General features: G+C 47.4%; 1 protein-coding gene across 2 annotated transcripts; it reads right to left on the reverse strand.

Moving 5' to 3' along the window:
* Positions 1-397: 397 nt before the first annotated feature.
* Positions 398-13,933, reverse strand: LOC310964648 (insulin receptor substrate 2-like). Of its 2 annotated transcripts, none has more exons than XM_083937856.1 (3): positions 11,102-13,933; positions 10,186-10,679; positions 398-3,374 (listed from the first exon to the last, which is right to left on the reverse strand). In XM_083937856.1, the coding sequence occupies exons 1-3, from the start codon at positions 13,744-13,746 to the stop codon at positions 3,370-3,372; spliced, it is 3,144 nt and encodes a 1,047-aa protein (XP_083793982.1). In that variant the 5' UTR covers positions 13,747-13,933; the 3' UTR covers positions 398-3,369. The 2 variants fall into 2 exon arrangements, with proteins under 2 accessions (XP_083793982.1, XP_083793981.1); XM_083937855.1 differs by having other exon boundaries at positions 10,186-10,682.
* Between the last annotated feature and the right edge of the window lie 408 nt (positions 13,934-14,341).

Below are 14,341 nucleotides of genomic sequence, written 5' to 3' on the forward strand. Positions count from 1 at the left end.
TCACACAGACATTCACACTGATGGCAGTGGACATCTACATACCATCTAATATGATCTAACCATTCACACCACATTTACACACCCATGCGCAGCAATTCAGGGTTCAGTGTCTTGCCCAAGGACACTTTGACATGTGGACCGGGGGGAGATGGGGATCGAACCACCAATCTCTCGAACAGAGGACGACCCACTCTTCCACCAAGCCACAGCCGCCCATTTGTCATTTTAATTTTTCAATATTCATCTTTACTGTACTGCTAGAGAGGGTGTTTCAATAAGGACATTATTAGGTGTATAAATAAATAATTAACAGCCATACTTTTTCTCATTGAGGCAACATGAGATATTATTTATGGGAATCATAAATGAAGACAAAATTGTACCTTTTAAATAAATTCATTTATTTCTGTAGGTCGCTATCCATAATCAATACAGACAAAAGCAATACTCGACTACCAGAATTTATAAATCATCATAATCATCTCTTGTGAGCATCACAATTAACAGTATGTCGAACTATGTACAATGGAAGACAATGACACATTCAGACTGAGTCGATCCAACAGCAGCCTGCGAAAGAAGAGTCCGTCCATGAACACAGAAACGGGGGGAAAAGCGCTTTGAGACATGTCGAGAACAAAGTTCCGAACAAAAAAAAGAACAAAACACTTGGCAGAGAGAGAAATGTACAAGGAGCAAAACAGCCTCTGCTCACCACGAAAAGAAAATAAATCATCAATGCAATGTTACATTTGGTTCCACGGTTGTAAACTAGATTGTATTCATGTCACTATTGCATATGCCATTAGGTAAAGTGTGTCGACAAGGCAAAGAGATCTCTATAATAAAAATAGACAGAGTATTATTTTCACATAGTCGCAGAGACTGTGAGGGAGAAAAGCATACAATACACTGTACAAGCCCAACGCAAAAACCCATCCCCTTTAAAAATCGGTAGCCAAAGTCTGTACACAGGAATATCCTTGCAACAGGTAAAATCTAAGTACTCTATGTATGTTCAATAGATTGTTTCTGTTAAACTCTTTCTCTTTATGTACACAATATACACATTCAAGACTCTGACGATAAATAGATGCCACAACATACTGTGGTACAGCTCCAATATTATTCAACTCGGTCAAAAACCGTTCCCCACGTTATGTTTCTGCGGTGTTCCCACCAGCTCAGCGATACATTCAGACATGGTCAAAATTTTACAATCTACTGTACACTAAAGGGGTGGTGAGCCAGTCGGAGTTGGCACAGTGAGCGATGCGAAGACCGCACAGTCAGGATATCGTCGAGGGCTTTCAGATGTTAACTAACAATCCGGCAGCCATTTTGGAGGGTCAAAGTTTCGGTTAGTTTCTTTGTATGACTAGTAGCCTATGGTAGCTAACGTCAGCTAACGTCTGATCGAAATTACTACAGTATGTTACTGACATTACTGAGTCAGTTTGCGTAAAATGCTTCACAACTTTTGCTAGTGTTACCGTTACACTACATGTTAGCGTTTGTCATTATCCTGAAGTAGCTACCCATGGTCACAACGGCTGCTGTTGAGCAAAAGTTACAATGATTCACTTTGAAAAGACTATGTGACTGTCAGAAAACAAAACAACTTTTAACTTCATAAGCAATGAAACACTGCTCTTCATTACAAGAGTTTTGCTGCAACCGTACTTGGTTTGGTATGACTAGTTGCTAATGTTAGCTTAATGTCAGCCAGTAGCTAATGTTGGCTAACGTCAGCCTGTAGTTAATGTGAGCCAGTAGCTAATGTGAGCTTAATGTGAGCCAGTAGCTAAAGTTAGCTAATGTCAACCTGTAGCTAATGTTAGCTATTGCAGCCAGTAGCTAATGTCAGCCAATAGCTAATGTTAGCTAATGTCAGCTTAATGTGAGCCAGTAGCAGATCCTGGCTAATGTTAGCAAACATTAGATACATACTGCTGTACAATATAATTTACTAAACCAGTTTACTGACTTGATGACTTTTCTGTTGTGCAACCACTACACTATGTTTTAGCATTTAGCATTATCCAGTAATTGTTACATAGTTGTCACTTAGTGATACAGTTACATTGTCATGCTTTAACTTGAGCCAGATGCAACGTTTTGTGCCGTCTGTCATATAAATATATTTTCCAGACAGCTGGTTCTCCAGTGAACCTCCATGATGGTGCCAATCGTGACTGTTAGCCACACTTCTTCTACTTTTTCTGTTTTGGCCCCGACTGTGCCCCAACGGCGACATTTTTCATTGGCTCACCCCTCCATCGCCACCTGAACTATACAGTTGTATCGTCAAATATCACAGCAGGGCGGCCTGCATCGAGCTCAACAGCAGACCGTAGGTTTGAAGGTAGGAGTGTGTGAAGCTTTTGGGCTCAAGTGACTGAGGAACTGTGGGAGGTACAGTGCATTCAGATGTCTGGCGTTGTGGGGTCTGAGCTGAGTTATAAAGACATGCATAACTCTTAAAGACATTTAGAAATATATTCCTTTAAGTCCAAGCGCTTTGATTGGACAAAAAAAATAATCTAGGTTAGAATAAATAAGAAATTAGTAATTAAGAAAATACTTTAATATCAATACAATAAATCAGATCTCAAGCAGCCCCACTGTACTGTACATTTCTGAAATAATATTTTTGAATGGTAAGCTAGGCTTTTTACTTTCTACAAAAGAATAACAATATAGAGGTCCAAACAGACATACCGTAATAGAATATTTGTCTCTTATTTCATAGAAAACATAAGGACAGTTTAGACGTTAAGGCATTGGGTAGGTCTTATCAGACATTCATCTTCCAAAAATAAATAACATATCTCATCTAAATATAGTTATATACTCAGTGTACCTTGGTGTCCTCGCTCCCTGGGTCATTTCTATGGTACGTTTCATTGTTCACTGTCATACCGCTCGGTCGTACTTTTTCTCAGAATCACACGCGCACTCATACGGGCAGTCATAATACTACCCACAAGTAAATAAATAGTATCTGGGTACCATTAGAGCTTTGTTATTAGCTGACTATCTTTGCTTCTGTGCTTGTGCCAAAATGTGGGTCACAGGACAAATGGCCTCTGAAAGTGAAGGGAACATGAGACGCACCAATACACATCCCCACACACACACACGCACACACACACACACACATATACACACATAACACAAACACACCTGTCCTGCCTTCAGCGAAATTCATGACATGCATAGATGGTGACCTGCCTAAGTGTGTGTGAGTGTTGCTGATGGTCCAGACAGTCTTTCAGGGCCACGGAGCTTAGTGGAAGGGCAAAGTTGATTTGTTTTTTTCGAGCAGCAGGTCGGTGAAGACGCCAAGTCGGAGGACAGAGGAGTCCTTTAGTCTGAAAGGGACGACAAGAGAGAAAAAGAGGGGGTTAGTGGAAATGTATCAACACTCTCTGGCAGTCACTCTATGATTCTCTAACAATCATGTACTGTAAACTACAATAGGATGAGTATTGTCGGCCATTTGCATCCAACTGTCAAGAAAAGACACCGGGAAATGTTACGCCGATTACCGTCTACAGGATCGGTTACCTCAGCAGCGGAAAACACCGTCTATATGGAAGCTAGCCACGTAAGCCGCGCAACATGCTAACGTTAGCTTTAACTGGTTAACCTCCAAAATAAACACCAAAACAGCATAAAAGTGGCTGAACTTACAGATTGAGCTTGTGTGTAGCAGCATGACCGAAGGGAAGTCCGACTTATCTACGTAGACACATTCCGTAAATTAAAAAAAAAACAACTCCAATAGCGACCGACACCGTAGCGTTCAGAGCTGAGCACAGCCAATCCAGACAGCTGGCAGCGCTCACTTGTTATTGTTTAACATGACTTTAAAACATTATAACAACATTTATAGGTCAGAAAAGACAGAAAAGAACAATAGGTCCTCTTTAAGGTCAAACAAATCATTCCGATGCATTTTCCTTCCTCATACAACATTAACAAAACCAATTAAACATTCTTTTACTAGTCAAAACATACTTTAACAACAAAAGAAAACTATTCCAACTATTGTAAATAACATGTTTTTTTGGGGGGGCTGTCGGTGATATAATAAAGAAATGCTAATTTACTATTCAAATTGAATACTGCCTAAAACTTCTGTGAATAAAAACGCAGCTCTGTAGTCTGATTTTTTCCCCACAAACAACACAGGGGCCAACAATGCAGACCTTTCAGAAAGCAGACATGAGAGGTTTGAGAGAACAGTTTATACTGTACAGCGTGGACTCATTCAGACTGAGATTAGGCTGTGTTTCTGCGTCACAATAACAAGGAGACACTGGGAAAAGCAGCTCGAATAACAAAGAACAGTGAGTGCTGCACACACACGTTAAATTGGAGGGATTTAGGATGTGTTAACGGGATTGTTTCATGAGGGTTATTTGTGTCTAATGACGATATTTAGTATGAACTGCTCCACCTGGTCTGGTCACCTCCTCCACCCCAACCCATCCAATCCTATCGTGTTGTGGTTAGATGGCTAGTGTGTCATTTCTTAACACACCAGCTGTTTCGCCCAGAGAGCGCTTGAAGTACGGCGGGCGTGGGGGAGGCTGGAAGTGGGAGGCTGTGGTCGGCAACGGTCGTTATTACATAATCTAGGATGAAGAGGGATGGGGGGGGAGGGGTCGTGCTGCCGTGTTGCTAGGGACAACCAGCTAGCAGCGGTGGCAGCGCAGCACAGAAGCTGATGCATCTCTGACTTACAGAGAGAGAAACTGATTTTGCATTTATGTCGCATTGATAATGATGACGCAGAAAGCAGGAAAGATTTACTTGAAGTCAGAGTGTTGGTCGAGGGGAAGGAAGGAGGGACACTGGGTCAACTGGAAGCTTCCAGGAAGAGAGTCCAGTGGTGGGGGGCTTAAGGTTGAGGATGAAGGAGACCTAGAGAGCGAGGCCACGGGCTTCAGGGAGGACCATCTCCTCACTGCAGCCACGGGTCATAAACCCACACATGGATTACGTGGTCATCTTTGGGCTGGGAGGGTGTTATCAGTGTAAGGCTGAGGAAACGCTTTCAAAAAGTCAAAGGGTAAACCTCAAAAAGGCAAAGCGGTGCGGCTGAAAGCAAGGCTGTTTTTCTTCCGTTCCTGAAAAGTCTCCATATATGGAGCTGTCATCCGGTACAAATACAAAGAAACAATTCCCTGTACTTTATCTAATTTACTCTTAAAATAGCTCACTTAGTACACTTTACAGTACATGATATTACTATTCAGCTGATGTGAGGGAACATTTGTCTTCAGTGCGACCCAGATCTGACTTTAAAGCCAATTTTCAAACCGATCTCTGTCACTTGATCTGTGCCCAGTGACGTTGAACTGAAATCTGAACAAATGCCCACACCTTGCATTATGTATTAGCCAGCTGCTGTCCGTGGAGTAGCCGCTGGCTCCCACTGATCTACCCCTGGCCGTCTAATCTCGCCTGCAGAGGCTGTAATCTCATCTGGAGCTGTGGCTGGCTAAATGTGGGGAACGCTGGCCACGCAGTTATCTAGCAGCTAGCGCTTCTGTCTGGAACATCCCGGCCTACTTTAGCCCCCCTCCTCCCCGTGCCATGACACACACACACACACACACACACGCGCTGCCTGGAAACTCTGACACAAGAGCCTGCGGTGTTACGTGTGCATGTTTGTTCTCTATATATCAAGTAACATGGTATTTCTGGATTTCCTGCCTTGGCTATTTGCACTGCTTTGTTATGTTTGTGAGATCTCAGCTTCGATGCAGGTCTGAAGCGGATGTAAATAAACTGTTGTACAGTGTGTGTGTGTGTGTGTGTGTGTGTGTGTGTGTGTGTGTGCGTCTGTGTGCGTGTGTGTGTGTGTGTGAGCCTGTGTGCAGGGATGCAGCTACAATGAATTGAACAATTGGGGCTGATGTCATCTTTTACGAATAATTCCACAAAAATGTCGGAAAGGAATGTGATTTGCAGAAAAAAATCAAATGTGCCACGTGGGCACCACAAAGTAATGATGTTCCAGCAGTGGAAAAAGTAAGTGTGTGTGTGTGTGTGTGTGTGACCAAGGGCCAAATACAACTAAATTATTTTCATTATCAATTCTTGTGCAGATTTGGTTTATAAAATGTCAGTGATAACAAAAAAAAATACCTCTAGGCTCAAAATAATGTCATCGAAAGCCCCTTCTTCCGACGGGCGCAAGTACTGAGCATGCTCAGAGCGAGTTAGAGATGCATGGCTGTGCAGCTTGACCGCTTCCGCTTGCTGAACTCTTACATTGTAAACCCCCCCCCCCCCCCACACACACACACACACACACATATCACAGGAAATGTAAGTAACGTGGATGTTCGTAACATGCTCTGGGTGCATTTGGATCATCCTCGCGATGACATCACCCGCAATACTACCGAGTGAATGACTTTGGAAAGAAGCGGGATTTGAGTAGATGGACACGAATGTTTCTAATCTGGCCGATGAATTAGACACACACACACACACACACACACACATACATACATACACAATGCTGACGGTCATGCTCTCTGCAGCCCGTGGGTGCGGCAGATGGTGGGCTGTCATTAGCGGAGGGATAGTGAGTAGGTAGGGATGTGTGTGCGTGCATGAGAAAGAGACATACATGTATCTTATGCATGTTTACGTGCTAGTGCATGGGAAAGGAAATCGGTGTAATGAGAGCGTTCACATGTGTGTGAAGACGGGGCTAAGTGGCAGGTGGTTTAACTCCCCGATCCACCCCCTTTCCCCCTCAACTACCCACACACAAACACACGCACACACACACACACACACATACACACACACACTTGCCCTCCAGAGAGTGGCCATCTGCCACTAGCACTCAGGAGGGACTCAGAGTGTCACAGCAGGGCTCTTCCGGTCTTGAAGCCTACCGCTCTCCCTACTATGACGCCTGATGATGGTTATGAATAGTAAAAGTAAAACGCAATCAATTCAATACTGATGAGCCTAACTGTGGTAAGAGTCGTCTCACTGTGCGAATCAAGCTTCTTGAATCGCCACGGAGGAAGCAGGAGCTGGTCGTCGCCATCAGATAAAGGTATTAGATCGTCAGACGGGGATGTGGTAACAGAGACGGCTGACTTGGCTAATCTGGGTCTGGTACAGAACATCCGCCCGGCTGAGCCGTGGCTAGCCAGGGCCGCGAGGGAGAGACAGGGAGCTCGGGTTAGGGTGGAGGTAAACACCATCTCCGAGTCACATGGGCTGGCAAAACAAGAGGTAAACAAACACCTGACCCTTATGCCAGGCATTAGGACATCTAAGCCGACTCTAGGTGGAGCACGAAAAAGAATGTATCCAGCTGTCAAAAACGTATGACTTGAGGATCGTGTTGACTGGAAGCAGTGCGGCCACGTTTCTCGACAAGGGGGATGTCTGTCACATGGGTCCGGAGGGGGTTAGAATAGCACTTTGATCCTGACAAACATCTCCCTGCAGAGGTTTTCATACCGGCCTCACTGCAGTTCACCGAGAGGGTTAACTACTCGGCAGAGGTGTTTGGCTGGAATCAAACCCTGCAGACTTTTGGGTCAGGATGGCACGTGGTCCGGGGCCCAGCGTGACGCCCTGATAAACAAGAAACCAGAGCCCTCCGACAGTGTGGCCTGGCACCGAAAAACCCCAACGCGGCACTTTGACCTCCTTCGCCGCACAGCAGTGAGAGTAAACAAGTCATCGGGCCTGCCATCCTGCGCTCCCAGAATGCATCTTGGGTGGAAAGGGGGCCCCACCAATGAGTGTATTTGTTGCTTTAAAAAGACCCAGGCCCCTCCACTCCTCTTTCTACTGAGCACACAAGACTGTGCTCCATCTCCCCCTCTCCGCTTGTCTTACTTCTGCTAAGTGAACAGCCTAATGAGGCAGAAGGGCAGTGGAGTGCACGTGCCATCCTGGCCCATTATGCACGCATTCATTGGCTCTCCCACAAACAGTCAGGCACTAGAAAACAACACAGGCCTCTCTCTCCCTCTCTCTCTCTCTCTGTGCACATCTCTGCCAAGTATTCACGAATGCAGGCTACGCCACTGGAAAAAAGAAAAAAAGATCCCCGGGAGAAAAAAAACAACCCTGGCTCCTCTGCATGCGTACGTGCTACAGTCCACATGTATGTGCTCGACTCTTTTTCCCTCCCTCTCCATATTCGGTTACATTTGAGCTTTATTAGCGCCATAAAAAAATATTTGCACTCCATCAAAACATGAGTGGAGGACACGTGCGAACGAACGCAGCTCAGATAAAAACAAACAATCATGCGAGCACACGTCAGGAGTCCTTTCTCTGTAAATACGTTTTGTTGGAAAGATGCCGCAGACCATCATTAACTGGGTTTACGGTCTGTTTATCTGAAAAACAGCCGTTTGACGTGCGTCATGTACACGTCACCGTCAGGGACGTCACATCTGTGCATTTGGAGGACGCATAAATAAAAGAAAAAGGATTTGGCACAGTGCATTCCTCTTTATTTGATCGAATATCACTGACTGTGCAGAAAATAACAGCTTTTGTGGCATTTTTCGGGCCAAAACGAAACATAATACGACGTGTCTCTCCATACACGGGGACCATGTGGTGAAATAAAAGCCACTTTCTATTCAAATGGCCTGGAGCTGGGACAAAAACAGGCCCCTCTCAAAGCAACTTTTCAAACCCCGCACAGCCAGGAATGTGGACCGTGACATCCAGTTACCTGATGGCCGCATAGCAACTCGCCCACTTTGTTGTTTTCCCTCTCGGCCTACAAGGACACAAACACATATGCACTTGTGCTGGGCCTCACATGTCAGTGTACACCCCCCCACCCCCTCCAGGGCCCGCCCCAACCCTTCTACGTGCTCACAAACACATGTGAGCTCACTCTGTCCAATAAACGGCATGGGGACGGGGGTCAAACTTGGCTTTAATGTCAACATTCCGCTTCTTCCTAGTTGTTTACACCGTCGGCCGTCCCACGCCACTGCTTTATTTGGTTCATTGAGATATTCTGGGACACGGTATTGATTATAGCATGGTGGGAATAAGAGGTCTATAGAGGTCACATTGATGTGCAACACATCCTAAAGCCTACCCAACTGAAAAACAACAGCCGGAAGTGCCCGGGGCCCAGTGTGACATTAGAGGCCTTAACAATACTTGTGTCTCATTATTTCAAATGAATCTCTCCTTTTTGTCTTTTTTGCACAAACAACTTTCATTCATACTAAGCGTTGGTGGAATCCCAACATCTACTTGTGTATTTTTAGTCTCTGCAACCCACGACAGCAGTAGCGAGGCGGCGTTCTGCTCTGCCGTGGTGCTTGTTTACTTCAGAGCTCTCAGCCCCGGTCACGTTTCATAGCAGCCTTGTGCTGCGTTCACATGTTGTGAGGAATATTGGGAATGCCAAACATAAATGAATTTTTTTTTAAAACAGCGTGAAAAGCCACTTTTCATTTTGACACAAACCCCCGATGGCCCTGTGTTGTTTAATTGTATCAGTTGCCACAAGATGCGCTTCTCGTGTTACAGGATAAAAGTACTCGGGAGTAGGAGGAGCACCTGAAGGCTGCATCGGCGCCGCCTACATTTGTACTTTGAAATCCACAGAGCCAGTTCAAATTTGAATCTGGAGGAAGTGCAAGTTTGCTTTCAGCCATGTTTTTCTTCACATCCGTTTGACTTCCAGCTGTGTACAGTGCAGCTCTCTTTTCTTACAGAAAAAAAAACGGCTTTGGCCATTTGTTTCAAATTAAAAAAGAAAAAAGTTAACCCGAAAACACTTTCAACAAAAACGCCTGCCGGACTTTAAAGGTCCCATAATGTCAAAAGTGAGATCCTTTTATTTTGCATTATTCTAAAGCAGGTCGAAGTGCTGTATAAATACTGTGATAGTGTCAAAAATGCTAAATCAACAGGGAAATGCACACACCATATTCAGAAACTGTATCTTTAAACGAGCCGTCTGGACTTCTGTACAGTTGTGATGTCATAACTATTAGGTAGAAAGTGTCGCTCCAGTGCCATTACAGTCAGTAGAGAGGAACCCAAAATACAAGTACGAACATGAAAATGAGCCTAATATGGGACCTTTGAGTCGAAGGTTGACCTGAATTATTAAGCAGTAACACATCTGACAGCAACCTCACTCACCTTTGGCAGTGGTTGCAGCCTCCTTGAATCCCAAGCAGACATATGGTGAGCCGTGTAATCCATTGATGCCCCCTTTGCAGCTGCTGGTGGGGTTGAAGCCAGCCAGGTCCTCGCATTTCTCCACGTCCCTGTTGTCCAGCAGGTTCAGCGCAATGTAGTTCAGCCCGTTCGGGTATCCGGCCGAGCTGTGCCGGTTCACGGGGCTCCCGTACTCGTCGTCGGAGCCCTCGCTGCTCCGCGACGAGATGTTCTCCACCGAGCTGTGCCTCTTCACGTCACCGCGAGCGAAGGAGGGGAAGACCGGCGTCACCGTGGCGGTAGAAGAGAAGGTCTCGGAGCTGTGGCGCCGACGGCCCTGCGGATTGGCTCGGATCACCTTAGCGGAGCAGTTGGGGTCCACTGTGGGGGAAGAGGTGGCGCCGAGCAGGAAAACCCCAATTCCTTCTGGGACTCCTTGGTCTTCCAGAGAAAGCCTCCTCTCCCTGTTGCTCTGGCTGCTGAAATTCAAAATATGAGATGTTTAGTCAGCGAATGGCTTTTATTTTCTGGTAAAATTCTTTTTTTTTACAAAAAGACCATCAAGCTACTAACCAAAGGTCTAAAATACAATCAAATGCTAAAATATTCAGGATATTTAGGTCGTATTGAGTGACAGCCCATGCTCAGCTGCTTCCCTTGTGATAACTGTACATTTATTAAAGGAAATGTTTGGATTCAAACCATCAGTGACGCTAATGTTGATAATTAGACACTTTCCATTACATGTTGCACATTTATTTATTGAGTGAAAATGTATATCTATTTATTGAGAGTGATTAAATGCCTGTTTCATCAAGCAGTACAAAATGTTCATAATATAATAATTACTGAAAAATACACTGTTAAAATGACTCCTTCCCAGCAAATATAGACAAACCTTGCGGTGCTCTGAGGAACAAGCTGTGAAGGCGAGCTGGTCATCCCAAATGTCATCTCAGTGTAGTCATTTTTCACCTCATCACCGAGGCCCTGAGACCCTTTCTCACCATCCAGATGGTACACTCCATCCTCCTCTGAGCACATGGATAACTCTGGGAGTGTGTCCAAGCACTCAGCGGGAGTGTCAGCCCCCTTGGGTGAGCGTGAGCCCAGCTCCAGGTTCATGTAGTCAGTCAGAGAGGACCTCGCCGGGCCCCCACCGCTGGAGCCCAGTGATGAAGGCTGGCTCTCTGTGGATACAATGGAGGGCGGGGAGAATCTGGCGCCGCTGAAGTCAATGTTAATGTATTCCCCAGGGCTCCGGGGTTCTCCGGGCAGGGGGTGCTCATTCATGCTCGGGAGGGTCCTCAGGGTGTCTAGGGATAGCCTGTTCGGCCTGCCAAGCCTCCCTCTGTAGGAAAGGCTTTCTGCCCGACCGTGTCTGACTGGGGAGGGTACTGAGGGGCTCAGTGGTGAGGTCTGAGCTATACTGGGCTGCATCACTGAATAATAGTCTGACTCCCCCGCCCTCTGCCTCAAACTCTGAGGGCTCATCAACACATACTGGCTGCTTTCCTCATTCTTAGAGGCCTGGAGCTTAGCAGGGAGGGTGAGAGAGCCGGCCTGGTAAGCTGACCTCACTGGTGCGGGTTCACCAGCAAGCAGGCCCAGGTAGTAGTCAGGGGGGGTCTGGAGTGGAGGTGGGTTTCCAGGCGACATGTTCATGTATTCTCCCGGACTCTCCATGGAAGATTTGGAGCCACACCACATTCTCATGTAGCCGTTGTCCTCCAGAGAGCTGCTGCAGGGGGAGTTGGTCTTGTAGCCGCCACTGGCAGCCGCCTGAGGGTGCACCCTTGGGTTCACAATCTGCTTCGGTGCTGAGACACACATGGGACTCATGGGCACATAGTTGTCTACCTTGCCAGACTGGGACGCCACACCTGGCGTCATCGGCATGTAGCCATCATCGGCGAGGTTACTACTGGAGCTCCTGGACGAGCCGATTTCAATGTCTCCATAATCTTCGGGGTAACACACTTTGGGAGAGGCGGAGTGAGAGTTCTGCCCATGGGCCATCCTCATGAGCGTGTAATCGTCCAGGGAGGCCGAGGACAGCGGCGCCACCACCCTCTGTTGGCGCGGCGTGGTGAGGGAGTGCGTCCGCTTCCTGTAAGCCTTGTCGTACGCCAGACCGCCATTCCCCCCCTCCATTATCATGTAGCCACAAGGGTCACCGATGTCACGGGATGGAGGCGTGCTGGACAGAGAGTCGGGGGTGTCGCTGCGGGTCAGGGGGAGGAATCTGGGCTCGCCTGGGCTGGAGCTGTAATCGTCACACAGCATGAAGCCAGTGTCACTGAGGGAGCCGGAGATGGAGGCGCTGCAGCTGAAAGGTCGCCTAGCTTTGTCAGGAGTGGAGATGCTAGCCCCCCCTCTGGGAGACATGCTGATGGGGCTGGAGGTGCCTGGTGGGGAGTTGGACACCGGCATGGACCGGCTATGATGCAGGTTGGAGGAGGACTCTAGCATCCTGCAGGTGCGCCCACTGCTGAGCGTAAGAGATCTGATGAGGTGATTACCAGAATTTGGACTGGTCGGACTCCCATTCACAGATATGGACATGGACACGGGCCGCGTCACACTTCCGTCTCCCTCGCTGGCCGTTCTTATCCGACAGGATGTGAACTTTCTACCCGGGGACGTGGCTGCCATGCTATCTGTCCTGGATCTCCTCACCAGGCCGGTCTGACTGGGCGGGAGGTTGTTGAGGTTGCGTCGTGTGGGCACAGAGATGGGGTTAGTGCTGGCAGACTGGCTCTTGCTCCGCGGCCTGAACTCGGACAGCTCCTTCATGGCCTTCATGGCCTCGAGAATGGTCTCATGGATGTTCTGCGCCACCACTGAGTCCTCGGCCTGCATCCAGAACTCCCCGGGCCCGGTGACCGCTGAGCGACCCACCTCGATGAAGAAGAAGCTGTCCGAGTGGCCGCATCTCCTGATGTTCATGAGCTGTAAGCTGACAGCAGCTGTTTCAGAGTTCAGTTTGACAAAGCTGATGGTGCGGCTGGACAAACACAGCCTGTACACTCCGGTGAGGTTCTTGATCTGACCCAGGCCTTTGGATTTCAAGTTGACCTGCCATACCTCCTTATAGGCAGCTGTTGCAGGAGTAATGAGTCCGTAACTGGCTTCCTCAAAGCCCACTAAAGAGGAGGTGGAAGCGGGGCTGTCGTACACTTTCCCCTCGGCTATTAGATCAGTCAGAACCGTGTACCAGCCCTCCTGCTCCTGCTCGTTGTCCGCAGCCACGGCGAAGTACTCGTCCTTGGTGTAGAGGGCGATGAGGTGCTTGTGTTTGGCGTCGGCCCGTTTGTTTACGCACAGACACGAGTCCAAAGTTATGACCCGTTTCGCCGCGGACTTGTTCCTCCATTTCTTCTCGCTCTCATAATACTCCAGCCGGGCCGGGCAGCGCTCGGTGGGCTCGCGGAGCACGAAAAAGCGCCGGTGTCCGTGTTTCTGCTTCCGCAGGTATCCGCACTTCTTCACGCCGTTAGTCCCATTAGATAACAGGTGTCCTGCCGCCGGAGGACTTGCCATTTCTCTCCGCTTCTCTTTGCAACTTCCAGATAAGCAAACTCTTCCTCTCTCTTATTCTCTCTCTCTCAAAACAAAACTTTAAAGGTATTTTATTTTTTTTAAATTTAATCCATTGCAGACACCGGTAGCTGTGTCCGCCACGGTAGAAGCAACAGTGCAGAGGGACCAGACCAGGGACTGATCTGATCCTGGGGAAAAACAACATGTGACGCTGCTGCCGCTGCTGCTGCTCTAAAAACAGAATAAAACACAGAGTCATAGGGGGGCGGGGCGTCCTGCAGGGGCCGTGCCTGTCAATCACCCGTCCCTGACGCCGCCCATTGGCTGACTAAATAATTCAAGGCAGCAAACCCCGCCCCTGCTCCTTCCCACAGCTCTCTCACGTAGAAAGAGAAACGATCGGAAGCCCTTTGAATAACACCAGTTCCTGTAAAGCCTACTGTAAAATGGAAGTGTATGCAAAACACACACACACACACACAATACTCCTTTGTGTACCTTATGTGTCTGTTTTACTGCAGCACCTCCATTCATATATGTAATTCTTATTATTTGACAGTGGGATTGACACTGTGGCTTCATGAGGATTTGAATT

The sequence above is a fragment of the Echiichthys vipera genome (assembly GCF_963691815.1).
Source record: "Echiichthys vipera genome assembly, chromosome: 23".
Classification (NCBI taxonomy): domain Eukaryota; kingdom Metazoa; phylum Chordata; class Actinopteri; order Perciformes; family Trachinidae; genus Echiichthys; species Echiichthys vipera.

Coding starts and splice junctions, on each gene's coding strand:
- LOC310964648 (XM_083937855.1), bottom strand. CDS start 13,746: ATGGCAAGTCCTCCGGCGGCAGGACACCTGTTATCTAATGGGACTAAC. Junction 10,683..11,101: donor GTTCCTCAGAGCACCGCAAG/GTTTGTCTATAT, acceptor TTTGAATTTCAG/CAGCCAGAGCAACAGGGAGA.